The 17,843-nt window shown below is 49.3% G+C and overlaps 1 protein-coding gene across 1 annotated transcript; it reads right to left on the reverse strand.

Annotated features, from left to right (window-relative positions):
- Nucleotides 1–577: 577 nt before the first annotated feature.
- On the reverse strand, nucleotides 578–12,654 carry UNC119B (unc-119 lipid binding chaperone B). Its single transcript, XM_059139177.1, has 5 exons — nucleotides 12,368–12,654; nucleotides 9,938–10,051; nucleotides 7,342–7,453; nucleotides 7,036–7,208; nucleotides 578–4,362 (listed from the first exon to the last, which is right to left on the reverse strand). Exons 1-5 carry the CDS (start codon nucleotides 12,609–12,611, stop codon nucleotides 4,250–4,252), a joined length of 756 nt encoding a protein of 251 aa, XP_058995160.1. The 5' UTR covers nucleotides 12,612–12,654; the 3' UTR covers nucleotides 578–4,249.
- Nucleotides 12,655–17,843: the final 5,189 nt, after the last annotated feature.

Here is a 17,843-nt window from a genome sequence, read left to right on the forward strand (position 1 = left end):
TGGTTTCACGGGAACTGGCCTTTGAAGGAACTTTGTGGGGGGTGAAACAACAGCCCTGGATCATGACCGTGATGGGGTAATAAAGCTGCATGTTCGTCCCGATGTAGCTTAAACCAGGGGAGTTCTACCAGTAAATGGACACCTCAATAACCCTAACGTTAAAATTACATATTTCTCAAAGCCCACCCCCCAGCAAAACAAAGCAAAAAGGGGCACCTGGGTGGCTCAGTTGGTTAAGTGTCTGCCTTTGGCTCAGGTCATGGTCTCAGAGTCCTGGGATGGAGCCCCACGTTGGGTTCCCTGCTTGGAGTAGGTCTGCTTCTCCCTCTCCCTCTCCCTCTGCCTGCTGCTCCCCTTGCTTGTGCTTACTTTCTCTCTGTCAAATAAATTAAAAAAAAAAAAAAAAAAAAGCAACAATATTAAACCTAGAGCCCAATACTGTTCCTTGATGATTCTACAAATCAGCTATACTCCTGATTTACAGAAAGGTCGTGTAAAGAAACTCAAAGCCCACCTCCACCCCACACCTGCTCCCTCCAGCAACCCACAGGACCCAGATGACAAGAGAAGAGGCACGTACTGTGAAAATCTTTTATTACTGTCTCTTGTGGCAAAATAACATTTTGTACAAATAAGTCACCTAGTTTACTCTGGACACAAAGACAATACAAACTGGAATGAAGATCTTAGGTGAAGGGGAAAGAGGAGGGAGGACAGATCTGGTCATTGACATTCTTATATTCTGTGAAAAATAGATTTACGGGGAAAAAAATAGACTTTCACAACTTCAATGACTTTACATGATCCTTTGTAAAACAAGGGGTTAAATCCGCCTCCACCAGAACCTTCTTGGGGCACAGATGTTCTGTGACATGGAATGTGAAGAAACGATGAGCGAGACGAGCAGGCACTTAGCAGGGACCGCAGCAGCCTCTGCATCCGGAATGCTTGGGCCCCGGCAAGGAATCCGTGCTGTGGTTCTGGGGACAGACTGTCTCCAGTCCCCAGACCTCACTGCCATCATGGTGACAAGAGCCACCAAAAGAAAGTGACTTGACAAGAGAAAAAAAAAAGAGTACCCTGGCAGCCTCTTGGGGATGGCCGGACACACTAAGGCAAGACTCCCCCCCAACTTGTCTGTTACACACCGCCTATTAAATCCAGCCCAGAAACCAATTCCACTTCAACTGGAAAAGCTGACGATTTCCCGTCACTGCCATTTCAAGAATCACTAGTCTACAGTTAGCCCCACCTTCCCTAAATCACTGCCCCTGCTGGAGAACCAGACAGCCCAAAGGCTGGAGGTGTCTTTCTGGAGTTCTGCAGGCCCCCAATGCTGCTTTCTCTCAAGGTACCACTGAGCTAACACATAAGGACAGGACGGCCTACTTTAGCCCACAACTACTTTTACTGGTTATTTCTTCTGTCAGCTCTTTAAGGACAAAATGAGATCAACAGGGATCTTCTTTGGAGAAGCAAGAAGGGCATCACAGCCCAAAGGCTCCAAGGAAAAGAGAGATGTTCTTCCTAGAGATTCCAAGGCAGAGGGACAGGAGCAGGACTGCGGAAGAAAAGGTGCAGGCACCTGGCCCCGTGGCACCGGGAGGGCCTGCCAGGCTGCTGGAACATATCCCTCCAGGAGCTGCCACTCAGATGCCAGCTCCGAACAGGAGACATGGTCTCCCGTGCAGGTCACTTTTCCCCTTCCCCCTGTAGCATCCCCAGACAACTACTCTCAACAGGCCCAATTCCTTACTAACATGGCCTCCGGATTCAACTTCTGACTGCTTCAGCTACTTTCAGAGAAAGGAGGACTTCCAAGTCTCTCCCCAGGTCAGGTCCAAAAGCTTGAATTCCAAACTCACCCCGGTTAACACCCCAGAGCAGTGATGCTTCTCGAGATTTCTTGAATACTGAGACACAAGAACCCAGACTACCAGGTACAGAACACCAGACAGACCTCCTGGACCCGAAGGCATATCCCTGTCCTCCTGGGCAGAGAGGGAGCACAAGGCCTCAAGATGGTCTCCAGGGAGACCAAGGCAAGCTAATGGGGAAGAGGATAGAGCACTGCTCAGGCCAGAATGCCTGCCTCCCCTGCCCTCCCCATAGCAATGGCGAACACTGCGTGTAAGAGATGGCCCACTAGTCCACAAGACCGTGGTCTGCCCTGGGACACATTTCCAAGACACACGCTATTGAGCGGAGCTCTGGACAGCTCCGGAAACCACATCCTAGATAATTAAATGTCAAAGAGTAGCTAATCTCCCAATGAGGCTACTGTCCCACAGAGAGGGGGTGACCCTGAAGCTCAGTAAGCACAGACAAATCGGCTAGAGGAGCCACAGGGAGATCCAGGGAAGGAGGCAATACTGATGTCCATCCATAGACGGGGAGGGAGGGAGGACAATGCAGCTCTTCCCAGCAGCAAGTGGGGCAGAGCCACAGTAAGGCACCTGGATTTGTAGTTGACTCCAGTTCTGAGAGTCACCTGGTCTGGCGATGAGGAAAGCGTGCGCAGGGTGCCTGGTCTCTTCCCTCCCTCAGTGGCTGGATCCAGTGCCAGCACACAGGGGGAAGGGTTTTCCCAGCGAGAGAGCCGCCAGCACCTGGCACAGCCCAGACTCTGGCTGGGACACAGCACGGGGCCCAGGTTCAAGGCCACTCACACTCTAGAATCCAAAGAGGGAGCAACACTGGTTAGTGAATACACGGGAGGCTTCTGCGGCCGAGCGCCGGCCCTTCTATCCTGGGCCCCGTGTGGCCTTTGTCCCCAGCACCTTGGGAGACTGCTCCCCTTCGGCTACTCTGATGCTTCACAGGGACTAGGACCACACACACGGGCCCCCCCTATCAATGTGAAGCCCCGGCCACAGCAACAATCTTATCAGAGGGTCAGCCCCCCAGTCAGACAACCAGGAGGCGCGGAGGTGGTAAGAAGCCATCCAGGAAGGGTATGAGGACAAAAGCAGCCCACGAGGAAGTGCGAGGAAGGTTTTCTGAGAACTCCTTCTGAGAGCCACCTTTGGCTACTTCGTCCACCCTTTCCAAACACTCGAAAGCATTCCCAGCTAGCAGTAGGAAGGATCAGAATATGCGTTACTGAGATCTGACCTGTCAGGATGGTCCCAGAAATTACTTCAGGAGAATGGCAGACAGGAAAATCCTCCTAAATAAGAAATCTACAGAGTTTCAGAGGCAAGTCCGCATCGAAAGCCAATCCTGCAGGCTCTCCCGTGTAGGGAAAATCAAATCCCTTCTTTAAGCAGCTGCTGGTCTGTAACTATCCCGGGCCCCAACATGAGCCAGATTAGCCCCAGGTGCCTCTTTAATACTATCAGAAGTCTAACCACACATCACATATGCTGGGAACACCATGGTCCTCTTATAAAACCTCCCCAAAAGAAGATTGGGGAACAAAACGAAACACAAAATACAAGGCCTGCTGCAGCCTCAAGAGATCCTACTGTTCTAAGAGCACAAAACCGATGGTCTATTTCAGGAGATACTCGGAAGTAAGAGCCAGGACAAGCAGAGCAAACTCATCTGTCCTCCAAGATGGGCAACAGGAAGGCACGGCCAGGCTGAAACCTCAGTGTGTACCTAGGAGGGCTGGTAGAGGATCCTAGAAGTCCGACAGAGAAGCAGGCCTCGCCACGACACAGACCTTTCAGTTTGGCAGCCCTAGCGGCCCCCAGCGCCCCCACTCTTGGTGCCCCTCCACCACCCTCTTTCCAGTTGCTGTAGAACTACACACAAGCTGAGGTCAGACTATGCTGACAGCAGCACTGTGAGAGGAGGAAGCGCCTAGAAGAGGCCCGGTTTCAGTTTCTCGCTGAGCCCAGGATCCTACAGAGAAGCCCCTGAGCCAGGAGGGGGCCAGAGCCTCCTCACCCTGACGCAGCTACACCACAGAGACCCAGGCTCACCAGCACAACCAGCAGGCAACTAGGAACTAGGACAACAGGAAAACAAACTTGCTTTCTTCTCTGGACTCCAGGAGACTGACCCTAATTCTTTACTCTAGTACCTCTGTGACCTACAGGGCAGGGAAAAGGGAAGAAAAAATATTGGGGAAGAAAACACAGCACTGCTTGGCACCTCTCTTGAGCGCAGGAAACTACCACCCCAGTCCTGGCTTCCTGGGACCAGGCTCCAGACATGTGCTGAGGAACAGCAGGTTCAAATGCCTCTGTGTGCCAGGACCTTGGGCCACAGCAAAGCACCTCCCCGTCTGTTCCTGCAGCGGTCACTGGCCTCCGTTATAGGCATAGTCGGCCTTGTTGTGCATTATCAGCTTGTTGTCGACAAAGTAGAAGCTGTCAGAGCGGGTCTCATAGGGGTTTTCAATCATCAGACGAACTGCAAGTCAAAGAAAGGGAAACAGCAAGAACACACGTGTGAGTCCGCCCCCTGGGCTAGGTGGGAAAAACCACAATAATAATTCATAAGCCCACCCTGGACAGCTGCAGAGAGCCACAGAGGCCCCCAAATGAAACACGATACCCACCTCAACGTAAGGATGCAAGCAACCCTGATGTGGCACTCCCGGGGCATCTCCAGCCCTTCGTCAGAACCCCAGGGAAACAGGATCGTCCTTTTGCCAACATGGACCATCAAAGACTGTTTACTCAGTACTTTGGTCTGTCCCCCACCTCTAGACATTCTGGTCCAAATTCCACAAGCTGTGCCTCATGGGGCCCCCTTCCTGGGGCTCTGCTGACAACCAAAGGAAGCCTAGGTGTGCATGAGTGCGGGGGGACCACAGGTGAGGAGCCTTTAACAGGCATGGCTCGGCGTACTAAATCGCAAATGATCCCTCGAAAGACCTGCTATCTTGGGATCCAGATTTAAATCTTCTGTTTGCTCAGGCAACTGCCCAGACGTCTTCAGGCATAACAGAGAGTCAAGACAATGAACAGTCACTACCTCTGATCGTTCTGAGTTAATGATCACGTGCTATTCTGGTTCCTCTGGAGGAAACATGCTTGTTTACCACAATTCTCAAAAGATGAAACAGATTGTTTAAAGTCCTTTGAACCCACTCAGGCTGAAGTTATTTGGTTTATATCCAGATTATTGACCTCCACACTTTTTCAGCATATTTGGTTTCAAGAAGAAAAGTCCTACTGCCTTGGATAAAAACTGGAAAAAATATACACGATCCTTTCTTGCAAGCTGTCTACAGCTCCTGGCCCAGTGTGGGGAGCAGGGTCAGCTGCAGTCATAAACAGCTGGCCCCACGTCGGCAATCCTTGTTTTATCTGGAAACAGCACCATCAGTGTGAGTGAAGAATATTCTGGTTCTCGGAATGTAACCGTTTTAAGGATCTGGGATTCTGAGAAAACCAGTCAGTGTGTGTAGATCCTTCCCTACAATTCAGCCAAACTCCCCCTGTCACAGGATCCTGCTCACAGTCTCATTGTTCTGCAGCCATTTTCGCTAGTTACCAACGAGAACGCTGAGTGCGCTCCACCAGTCACAGGAATGATAAAGCCTAATCTTTCTCTCCATGAGTCCACCTCTTCCCTTTCTTCAGCTTCTCACTCTGGTGCCTCCCCAGTTTTTCCTCCCCAGAACTACAGGATTAACTCTTCCTAAGACACTGCTTCCATCCGGCCACTCCTGCTGCTCCAAACTCCATAATAATTCCCCATTTCCTGCAGGTCTATTCTGACAGCAGAGGATGAGGAAGCCCTCTGATTCTAGTTAGCGCCCAGCTTCACTTCTCCCCCTGACGAAGGAGGAAGGGGAGGGCAAACAAAGAGTGCCAGGCAGGAGCGAATGACCAGAACACAGTGAAAAACCAGAGGCTTGGAGAGGTGCTCCAGCTAACACTAGGCCCAGGGATGGTCAGGGGCCTCCCCTCCTCTCCCTCAGTCATCCCTTTCCTCCAGCAGGCACCTAAAGCAAACAGCCTCCATTATTTTTTTTTTTTTTTCCACAGACAGTCCTTTTGATACAGTGAATAATGTTTTCCCCTTTGGGGGCACGTGTAAATGGATTTCCAACTGTTTTTTTTTTTTAATTTTTTTTTTTTAAAGATTTTATTTATTTATTTGACAGACAGAGATCACAAGTAGGCAGAGAGGCAGGCAGAGAGAGAGAGAGAGAGAGGGAAGCAGGCTTCCTGCGGAGCAGGGAGCCCGATGCGGGGCTCAATCCCAGGACCCTGAGATCATGACCCGAGCCGAAGGCAGCAGCCCAAACCACTGAGCCACCCAGGCGCCCCTTTTTTTTAATTTTTTTTAACATGTACTCTATTATTAGCCCCAGAGGTACAGGTCTGTGAATCGTCAGGCGTACACACTTCACAGCACTCACGATAGCACATACCCACCCCATTTCCACAACCCAACCGCCCTCTCCCTACCTGCCTCCCCTGGAAACCCTCGGTTTGTTTTGTGAGATTAAGAGTCTCTTATGGGGGATGCCTGGGTGGCTCAGTTGGTTGGATGACTGCCTTCGGCTCAGGTCATGATCCCGGAGTCCCGGGATCGAGTCCCACATCGGGCTCCCAGCTGCATGGAGAGTCTGCTTCTCCCTCTGACCTTCTCCTCGCTCATGCTCTCTCTCTCACTGTCTCTCTCTCAAATAAATAAATAAAATCTTTAAAAAAAAAAAAAAAAAAAAGAGTCTCTTATGGTTTGTCTCCCTCCCGATCCCATCCTGTTTCATTTCTTCCTTCCCACCCCCCACATTGCCTTTCCAATTCCTCATATCAGGAAGATCATATGATAACTGTCTTTCTCTCATTGACTTATTTCGCTCGGCACAATACCCTCTAGTTCCATCCACATCATTGCAAATGACAGCTGCATTATTAAAACCTTCGATGCTCCCATACAGGCAGAGTTTGAAACCCTAGACAAGAGTGCTAGGGAATGAGAAGCCTGAGGTCAAATGCCTAGAAAGGCATCTTGTCACCGCCTCCCTGCTCTGCCAAATGAGGACATTGGACCAGATAGGACTCCAAGGTTTGTTCCTTCCAGCCCTAAGACTCTAGAATGGTACAGAAATCAAGCGATACATACTGACATCCTCTGAAAGCTGGGGAAACTCATAGATATGTTCACAAGTGTTCCTACTGCTGGGGATGCAGAAGCCGAAATCGAAGTCAAAGTTTTTCAGCAAGTGTTCCCGGAAATAGTGCCGCTCGATCATCCGAAAGTTCGACACAGGTTTGTCTCCCACTGTGAACTCCACTCTGCAAAATAAAAATTTGTGAGCCCCGCTTGGCCTCCTCCCTCCTCCCTTCTCTAAAGCCAATCCAGAACCCAACAGAGAACATTCTTTGTGGACAAGCAAGTGTTCTCCCCTCCAGAAATACTGGTACTCACGTCGCCCCGACTGTCCGGAGGCGGAGAAAGGCTGGTGTGAACTGATAGCGGACAAAACGTCCTGCGCTGATATCCACGTCTCCACCTTCGTCGTCTTCCTCCTCCTCTTGGTCTGAAAGAGAACACAGCGACTTGAGTGTACGGTCTCGGCGCCACTGGTCCCAACAGCACAACCAATGGACGGTACTAACACCCACAGCAGGACGGCCAATATCGACTGCGCCTTTGATACAGACCAGGCCTTGTGCTGATCACTTCCCAGGGTCCTCAGAACAACCCTGTGGGGTGTCATCATCATCTCCATGTTACAGATCAGGATGCAGAAGCTCAGAGACGTTAAGTCATACATCCACAGTCTCCCAAATAGTAAATGGAGGAAGCAGGGATTTGAACCCAGGGACTCGAAGCTTGTTCTCAAACACTAAACTATTTACCTTTTATGTAGCTTAGGGGTCTGGGCCATATCCTAAGGCAGCCAGCCTGGAATACAAGCCAGGAGCTAGGCCCCTGGCATGGTGGACAGCATACAGATAGGTCTGCTGGTGATGAGGGGCACTGCTAGCTGCCAACCAGAAGAATAAGACTATAAAGGTTGAAACTCGTCAAAAGGCCAATTCAAAGAATGCAAAAATTTCTGACAGGCAGCAAAGACAACCCCTAGAAATACTCTTGTTATTTAAGTGCAAGAAACAGGCCTCCAGACTTGGGATATTGTAAAGCCTGCTACAGGCCACGCCAGGTCTAACACCAACTACCTGGGAAACAGCGAGGCTGATGGGCAATGGACCGAAATGCGGGACCTGAATGAGGGTGACTCTAGCCCATTCCGGAACCCAGAAACTGGAAGTTCTGTAAAATGAGCCAGAGAACCATTCTAATGTGAAAAACAAGTAGTAGCCATCCAGTATCCAGCAAAAGTATTTTCTCCAGGTATAGACTGAATGTGGGTGCAACTTATCTTTTAGTCCCAAACATCTCCACCTATGACACAACCCCAAGAGCATATGGGCAACACTGAGCAGGGGTTCAGAGCCAGCCTGGAGCATCCTCGTTCCAACAATGTGATTCGGAGAAAATCAGACCAAATCTTCTCAGGGATTCAAACTCCTCAGAATGAGTGCAGCAGGAGGTTACAATTTGGTGGGAGCATACTCTAAGTGAATCAAGTTCTTAAAGGTAAAGACTGGAAAAGTTGAAAATCGGGGGCGCCTGGGTGGCTCAGTGGGTTAAGCCGCTGCCTTCGGCTCAGGTCATGATCTCAGAGTCCTGGGATCGAGTCCCGCATCGGGCTCTCTGCTCAGCAGAGAGCCTGCTTCCCTCTCTCTCTCTGCCTGCCTCTCCATCTACTTGTGATTTCTCTCTGTCAAATAAATAAATAAAATCTTAAAAAAAAAAAAAAAAAGAAAAGTTGAAAATCAAGGATCTGCAGCTGACTGTCTTGAGACAGTTCAATTTTATACTGAAATGACTACTACGGGCCCCGTCTAATCCGAGTCTACACACCTGAAGCGGCCCTGGGGTCCTTGAAACGTCCAAAGTGCTGGGACGTGTCACCCAGAGATGTGAACGCCACACCACCAGAAAGAAGCTGGCTGGCCCTGATCCTCCCAACTCCAGCTAAGTCCCCACCAGCTGGAGTCGTGGGGTGCCTCGGTCAGCTTTAGATTATGAGAGCATAAAGGATGCCGGATGGGGCTGGAGCTGCAGCCTTGGCTGTACAATGAACCTGAGCGGAGACCTTCTCAGGAAAGCCTTTTGACCCATGCAGGATACTAATACCTGCTTCACCAAATTTACAGGCTCTTTCTGAGCAGCAAATCAGATGAGAAGAGCTTTGCAAAAAAAATTATGAATACAGACTTCAGTGAATACTCTGGAGTCATCTGTGCTGGAGTTCTAACAACGAACACCAGAGGGTGCTCCGTCTCCGGTGATGAGCTCCAAGACAGGAGGTCCCTTGGCCAGGAATGAGTCACCCTGGGGCTACATCACAAGCACCAGAAGCATCTATTCAAAGCTAATTTAAGGAATCCCAAGTAGTTCATAGGTCTGGGCTTTCTAGTCACCAGAAAATGGTGAAGATTAAAACCCAAACTATACTTACAGGGAAATAGGAGGAAAGCGATGGAGAAGATGGGGAGCCTGGCCTGGGACTCTCAACATCATCCTTCCAGCATCCCCAGGAACCAAGGTTCAGGGGAATCTTTCCTCATTCTACTTTAATTCCAATGTTTCCTTTGCTAAGTGGAGGCAACATGGTAGGATGAACAAGCACAGGACCTTAGGAAAGTCACTTGGAAATTCTGGGCCTCAGTTTCCTTACCTGTAAAATGGGAAAAATAGCTCCTCCCAGAAATGGGAGGATTAGAGAGCCCGATGCAAACAGAAACACGTGTACAACCAGCAGAGGGTACATACTCAACAAATACCAGCCTCTCAGTGCTTCTGATCAGCAGGGCGGACAGGCCAGGCTTCAGGAGGAGGCCTGGCAGCAGACATGCTGGAGTCCAAGCCGGTGGACGCAATGGCTCTCACAGATGGAAGCCAAGAGCCTCGGAGACATTCTCAAGGAGGGGGCGACCATACTGAGGCCTACCTGAAACACAGGGTTTGGCGATCTCAAAGAGCACTGTCCCTGTCTCCAAGTCTCGAATTTTGAAACGAGTGAAATCAATACTGTAGATGTTATCCTCAGGTTTACATAAATAATCTGAAAATAAGAGACAAACGCTGTTAAATAGCCCTCCAAACCTACCATTTCCTTCTTTCTTAAGTTTTGAAGCAAACTCAGGGTTTTTCTTCTTACACAATTCACTTAAAATACACCCCAAAACTTCCTCTTATGTTATTAGCAAAAGTTGTGTGACAAGAGTAAGGGGACTGAAGAAAGAAAAAAAGAGCATGGATTTGGATGGGATGAAATAATATCATAACACTTTTAGAGACAGGGAAACTCAAGGGGGCTTCCTTTGGAAACACCCCCAAAAATGGCCTACAAAGCTTCCATGATCTATTAACTTTTTTTTTAAGGACAGAATTTTTTTACAAATCCATTTGAAAACTTTATGCCGATCTAATGGCCAATATAGTGCCTGTCTGCCAGCCACATCGCACAGCAAAAAGCAGTTGCAGACAACCTGCAAATATAAATGAGTATGGCTGTAGTCCAATAAAACTATTTACAGAAGCTGAAATATAAATTGCATATAACCACGTGTGCTGAGATCTTTTTTCCCCCTCTACTATTTAAAAATGTAAAAACCATTCTTAGCTTGTGGACTGCACAAAATCAGGCGGTGGGCCATACCTACACGGGTGACAGGGCAGATCTGCTGGAAGGACACTGGGCCAAAGTGCAGTGGAGTCCGTGACTACCTGAGCAGCTTATCAATATGATACCCATCATAGAAAACTTCCCTGATTTCTTTCTAAGACAACTCCTGATAGCATCTTCTCCACAACTCATTTGAGCACTTTTTCTTACATTGTTCGCTTGTGTTAGCTGTTCCACATTTTACAAGCTGTCTTTCCAGTAATATGGCAAACTTTAAAGCCGCTGATGATCTGTAAATCCTAAAAAGACTGAGATGGGTTCTGCACCTTTTGAGGGTATTCAATAAATAACTTGTTGAATGGAACAGACATGAACAAAATCCAGAGGTCACCGACTCTGACCTGTGGCTCTCTCCAGTAGGCTTCTGGGGTGAGTCTGAGCACAAGTACCAACCCCAAGCTCCTACACCTGAGTGTCCACTGAGAATGCCACGTAGGGCCAGGCATTAGAATGGCCCGATTCACCCTTGGTATCAGGAGAAAGCAGGAGGCTAGAATGCTGAGGTGCTGAGCACTTCCGGACCTTCAGAGCCCCAAATGAAAATGGGGACAGAACAGAAGTAGCGTTTTCACAATGTTTCAGTAAACTGATTAGCAAGACCTTCTGAAGATATACTCAGGCATGCAAAGGACAGACCAAATCACAGGAACTGCCACCAGCTACCTGAGGTACACTTGAGCAGCAGCATTCATCATCATCACCACCACCACCACCACCACCCCGCCCCCAGCCCCAACAGCTAAAGCAAGCTGGGTTTAACCAGGGAGGGGGGAAATGGCAGCAAGGAAAAGGGCGGCAAGTCAGGGTTGGCTTGGGAGAGAACACGAATAGGGAGGAGAGCCAAGACAGGGGGTGGGCAATGTATTTCTTCCCAGCCTTCCTTATTATCAATGAAACCCTGTGCGATGGTTGCATTCCGGGCAAGAAATGCATTTCTTAAACCCTGACACGTTCTTAATTTACTAGAACAGGTGTCAAAAGCCGGAGTCACATTTTGGACTGGGTACATAAACTGAAACTTCATTACATATTTTCTAATGTGGGAGTTTTCACTTTGCATGAAATGCCATGGCAATATGTTTGAGGAAGGAAAGGGCCCCCCGCCCCTGCACACAAAGGGGCAAGGCTTGGGACCAAAGGAGTAAGGGGGCCAAGGAAGGCTGGAGAGGGGCCTGTCAGGGGACGGGGTGGAGGGAAAGGCAGAGAAAGCAGGTAGAGGTCTGGGCCGGCAGAGGCTGCACAGGCTGGGAGTGGGCAGGCTGAGGGAGCCTGGCTGAGCAGGAAGTTCACTGGTACCTGTGGGTCTCCCAGGACGAGGGGGCAACGGTCCCACTTAACCAGGTTCAGGAGGCTCCCCTTAAGCTAAGGGGGCTCCCTACCCAAAGGGATCCAGCTTAGGAGGAGAACGGCCCGGCCTGGAGGCCCAGCTGGGGCCCGCCCCTGAGGAGCCTGGCGTGACCGGACACAGGAGAGCGCGGTCAAGCTCAAGGCGAACCCCTTTCCAACCAGGTCTGGGTAAGAGTGGGGAGCACCGAGCTGGCCCGTCTAAGAGCCGGGCGACGCGGCCTGGCCGGCTGAGGGGGCCTGGGTGGTCCCCCGGGCCGGTCAGGTGGCGAGCGGCCGGCTCCGCTGAAAACGACAAGGGGCCCGGGGCCCGGTGCGAGGGTAGGGCGCGGTCGGGCCGGCACTCACTCTCGGTGACCCGGCTGAGGCGAAGGACGTGCTCGGGCCGGATGGTGTCGAGAGCCAACAGCTCCTGCTCCGTGACCGCCGCCCCGATGCCGTCCTCTGCCGCGTGGTGGGGCGCCTGCCGCCGCGCCTTGAGTCGGTTCAGGACGCCGCCGCCAGTCTTCTTCTTCTCTTCCTTGCCGGTCACCAGCCCCCCAGACCCAGCCGCCGACCCCGCGGCCGCAGCCTTAGGGTTCGACCCGCTCATCTCTCCGCCGCCAAGATGGCCGCCGCCTCCGCAGCGCCGTAACTATGGAGAGCGGGGGCGGGGCCCCGAGGGGCACCCGGGGGCGGGGCGGGGCGGGGCGGGGGCGGGGCGGGGGCGGGGAGGGGCGGGGCCTGCGGGCAGGGGCCAGCCGCCTGCTCTGCCCACTCGGTCCCCGCCAGGTGTGAGCCCTAGTGGCCGCGGGTGCCAACCCATCAGACTCCATCAGAACCCCCAAGATCACCCCAAATGTCTTTAAAATATTTCATATAGTCAAATGACTTTGTCATGTAAACTAGACAAGGCATCTTGAGGAAATGTTTTCTGATCTTTAGCACAAAAGTTAAAACAAGTGCTTGCTATGCAACAGAGGCTTCCCAATTAGATTACCATTTCTAAACCTTACTGTGTCAGGCTTTGAGCTAGACATCAGGTTAGACTACAAGAAATATGAGAATATGAACCAGGGCTGGGATTAGGTCCACCTTATTCACTATTGTAGTCTGGCCGTAGAGTTCATGTCTGACACAGTTGGTGCTCAATAGGACTGCATGAGTGAGTGAAGGAATGCCCTGCTATGAAGGAGCACCCCTTTGTTGGGGAAGACTGTGAAGTACAGATTTCATTATGTGGACACTCCTCTTGACCAGCCCAGCATGAATGAACTAGAAGATGAACCAGACTGCTAACTAATTGCTCTAACAGAGGTACAGCAATGGTGCAGAACACACAGGAGTGGTCTGACCCAATGGAAGAGGCTTCACAGAGGTAACATCTGCACAGAACTCTGGAAGTTAATCACAATTTCACTAAGTGGAGTAGGTGGACCAGGGGGTTGGGCAGGCAGATGGAGGGTGGTTCAGGCTGCCCTCTCACACCCCAAGTGGCTCCTTCTCTAGACATTCTGGGCCAACAATCTTCTGTGTTAAAGACCTGGGTCCAAATGTTGTACTGCATCTGCTAGGTCAGGTATCACCTCTCAGCCAGACTGATCAGAGTGAAATTCCACCCCTTTCCCCTGAGACCAGCTTCAAGATTTGGTTTTTGCCAGGCCTGGCTGAGTCCCTCTCACTTTATGTAAGGGGCTTGGGAGGGGCTGACAGGCCTAGCCCAGTTCCTGGACAAAATCCAAACCTGACTCCACCCAGGGAGGCCCAGCCTAGTGGAACAGTGTAAGGCCAAGTTCCTATCTAAATGTCGCCCTATCTTAGAGAGATTACCACTGGGTGGCATTTACCAAACCATTCAGGGAAATTTTATTTATTTATTTATAAAGATTTTATTCATTTGAGAGAATGAGAGATCACGAGCAGGGGGAGGGGTAGAGGGAGGAGCAGACTCTCCGCTGAGCAGGGAGACCCCATGCGGACTCAATCCCAGGACCCTGTGATCATGACCAGAGCCAAAGGCAGACCCTTAACTGACTGAGCCACCCGGGAGCCCAGTTCAGGAAAATTTTAATAGATGTGTACAAAGAATTAAAGTCCTTCCCTTTGCAAACAATTCTTTTTAAACCACTAATCAGTGAATGGTTACTGAAGAATTTCCAGAACTTTTAATATGCTATTTAATTGTGAATCACTAGGAGAGAGGCTCAGCTTGCAGCCATTTCCCACACTCACTTGCTCACTAAAACTTTGTTCTCAGAACACTACGACTAGTTACCTGGATCTCCGCTTTCATTTCTAGGGATGATAACAAATGTATTACCCCCCTCCTTACCTGCAACTTCAGATCCTTTAGCACAAAGATGTTTACCACAAGCCACATGTAACACTGAAAAATTACAATAAATTATAGTTGCATCCATTCATGTTATGCAGCTGTTAAAAAGAATGAGATCCATCTATGCCAGTATAGAGAGCTTAAAGATATATTAAGTGGTGGGGGGGGGAACAAGGCACAGAATCCCACTTGTTTAAAAATAAAAAGGACATGGATATACAGATTTATATTTGTAACTGCAAAGGAAAAATTCTGGAAATTCACTAAAGTGTTAACTCCTCTGAAGAGGAGAGCATTAGAAGGAACTCAAATGGAAATGTGGGGTGCCTGGGTGGCTCAGAGGGTTAAGCCTCTGCCTTCGGCTCAGGTCATGGTCCCAGGGTCCTTGGATTGAGCCCCACATCCGGCTCTCTGCTCAGTGGGGAGCCTGCTTCTCCCTCCCTCTCTGCCTGCTGCTCTACTTGTGATCTCCCTCTCTGTCAAATAAATAAAATCTTAAAAAAAATAAAAAATAAAAAAATAAAATGGGAATGTATTCACTTTTGACACGAGAGCTACTTATGTTCTGTTTTATCACAGCAGGCATAAGATCATGGGTTGCTCGTATATTAAAAAAATATCTTAGGATCTCTGGAAGAAAATGCTAAGCCAAAGTAGCCTTAGCTTCTCTTAAAATTTAAAAGCAACTTAACACTTGATCACTTCTTTTCAAAAGAAAGTTAAATAAAAAGTGTCATATAGGGGCGCCTGGTGGCTCAGTCATTAGGCGTCTGCCTTCGGCTCAGGTCATGGCCAGAGTCATGGGATCAAGCCCCGATTTCGGGCTCCCTGCTCAGCGGGAAGCCTGCTTTTCCCTCTCCTGCTCCCCCTGCTTGTGTTCCCTCTCTGACTGTATCTCTCTCTGTGAAATAAATATTAAAATCTTTAAAAAAAAAAAAAACCTGCCATATAAGGGAGTTAGGGCCTGTACTCTCTCCAGATGCCACCTATGAACTGTGATTAAAAGGCTAAAAAAAAGGAAAAGGCTGTCTTCAGAAAAGACACACAAAAATAATACATATATAATATAGTACATGTATTATATATAATATATAATATATATAATAATATAGTGTTATGTATTTTATATATTATACATATACAGAAGGAGCAGGAAAAACAAGGGCTATAAACTCCAATCTACCTCTGCTTCTCTTCACCAAATCTTCCTGCGGTCTATCAAAAGGCTCTTTTAACAAAATTTTGGGAAGTACATAAACTAAAGCTGTATTTGGGGGAGAGAGGACAACCGAGACCTACTGCATTAAATAGTAACCCCAAGGTTTCCCTGGGCTAGACAGGTGAAGACTGGAGTGGAAAGAATGGCCTTCCTTTCACCGCAGCTCTGCAAGTCCCTCTCCTTCAGCTGGCTATCTTCCTCACTGTAAGAAGTGTGACAGGGGCTGTTTTCCAGGGCAGCCCCAGGGTAACCAGGCAGTCTGCCTCAGATCAGACCAGGCAGGTGCGGCCTGGAGCTGGTGCAGCCAAGGTAAGCAAGACATCAAAGGGCTTTTTTCTGGCAAGACAGGGAAATTCAGTCCTCCTTCCTACTGCCTCCTAAAGGTGCCATGCCTCGAGTCAGTGGGTTAGGCTGCGGCTGCAGGCTGGCCTTGTGGTCTGGGACTGAGAGCTGGTATTTTCCTAGTATCCTAGTCACCACTCTCCCTAGCTAAGGGTTGTTTTTACAAAGCATTAATTTATTATTTATAACCCACCTGTTTCCAAAAAGGATATCTGGCCTATTCCCAAGTCATACAGTGCAAGATTGGTGAGTAAAAATTCATGGAGCCTCGTGAAGGGTAGTACTTTCAAATCTGTAAATGCATGTACTGTTTAAACCCAGTAATTCCCTAATGGAGTCTGAAGAAACACTTGTAAGTGTGCATAATATGTGAAAATATGTGCATATGGACATATAGAAAAAATACATATAAAAGGAAATATACACATTGGACTGTCACCTGTATTATCCTCTAGGGATTAGACAGGTAGATATGAGAATGAGGGAGTTTTCACATTTTGCACCCCATGAAACTTTAAAAAATATATGTTTATGAATTTCCTGTATCAGTAAGTCTTAAAGGGTTACTTTCTTTTCCAGAGAAGGAATGATATGATAAACCTCCATGTAACCATCACCCAGCATCATTAGTTACCTTCCTTCAAACAATTCTTAAAGGACAGCCCGTGGCAGCGAGAAGTTCGACAGTCCCAGTCAGTCCTCACTCGGCCACTGACCAGCTGTGGGACTTCGCCTGGGTCATCCATCCCCTCTGAGCCTTCCTTTCCCCTCCTTTGCAAGTGGAGCCAGTCACACATCTCCCCGAGGGCTGTAGTGAAGAGACAAGAAACTGCAACGAAAAGCACGACGCTGGTGTCAGGAAGTATGTCTCATGAACGGTCACTCTGCCAACCTATTTCAGCGGCCCTTCTGCAGGACCCCTCTGTGGAGGGCACGAAGACACGGAGCTGGACGGGAGAGCATGCTGACTGGAAAGAGCTGGGGAAAAACGAGCTGGGGACCGGGTTTGAGAAAGTGACACATGGACTCCAGAGGCAACAGCAAGAATCCGAGAAGAGCAAGTCTGAGCACAAGGCCAAGCGGAAAATCAAGTGGGGTTATTTTTTTTACTAACATACGTGTGGGCAGCAACACACAAAACTATGGCTCTTGGGCCCCGATTCCTGCAGTGAGGTGCCTCGCATCTCGGGTTGCTAGAGAGCAGAGGCAGTCCTGCTCCAGAACCTCCCTGCCCCACCTCCTCTCTGCCTTGACCCCTCACCACTAAAAGCAACAAGATTTCCAGTAAATGTGGGGAAAACTCATCTCTCTTCCTCTGTAAAAGGTGGAGGGGGGCGGGGTACTAAAAATGGAGAAAGGTCCACCACACCAACTCCAGCCAACCGGGAGCCTGATTTCCTTAGCGAGATTAAGATCTGGACCCAAGGAGTGGTTTAACCCAACCCCCCAGCACTTGGCCCAAGATCTTGTCAGTTTTCCTCCTGGAACTCCCTAGAGCAAGGCTTCTTCAGGTCTCTTCCCCCATTTTGGCAGCTCATGGAAAACTGCCTGAAATAGTAACAGCTAGGTCTGAATTAGTAAAGAACTCTAGTTATGGGTGGGCTTGAGCTAAGAAAGAAGTTCCATGGGCCTCCTGGTTTATTTGGGCCCTGAGAACAGACTCCACCAACTCTAGCCTCAGAATTCTTGAATTCTGCCCTTTAAGGCCAAACTTTCCCGCCCTCTCTTCATAGCAGCAGCCTCCACAGCTGCTGGGGAAATTTAGCAGGTACATTCTAGAGCCTGGAGCCAGTTGCATAGCGTTGTGGGGTAAGCAGAGGTAATGAGAGTAGTGAGTAATGATCAGGAGCCAGAGTCTGGGTGTAAAATCCCAGCTCTGTCTTTTGCTAGCTGTATGGCCTTGGGCAAGTCACTTCACCCATGAAAGGCTCATACCAACTGGTGTGTTG

The sequence above is a fragment of the Mustela lutreola genome, chromosome 11 (genome assembly GCF_030435805.1).
Source record: "Mustela lutreola isolate mMusLut2 chromosome 11, mMusLut2.pri, whole genome shotgun sequence".
NCBI lineage: Eukaryota > Metazoa > Chordata > Mammalia > Carnivora > Mustelidae > Mustela > Mustela lutreola.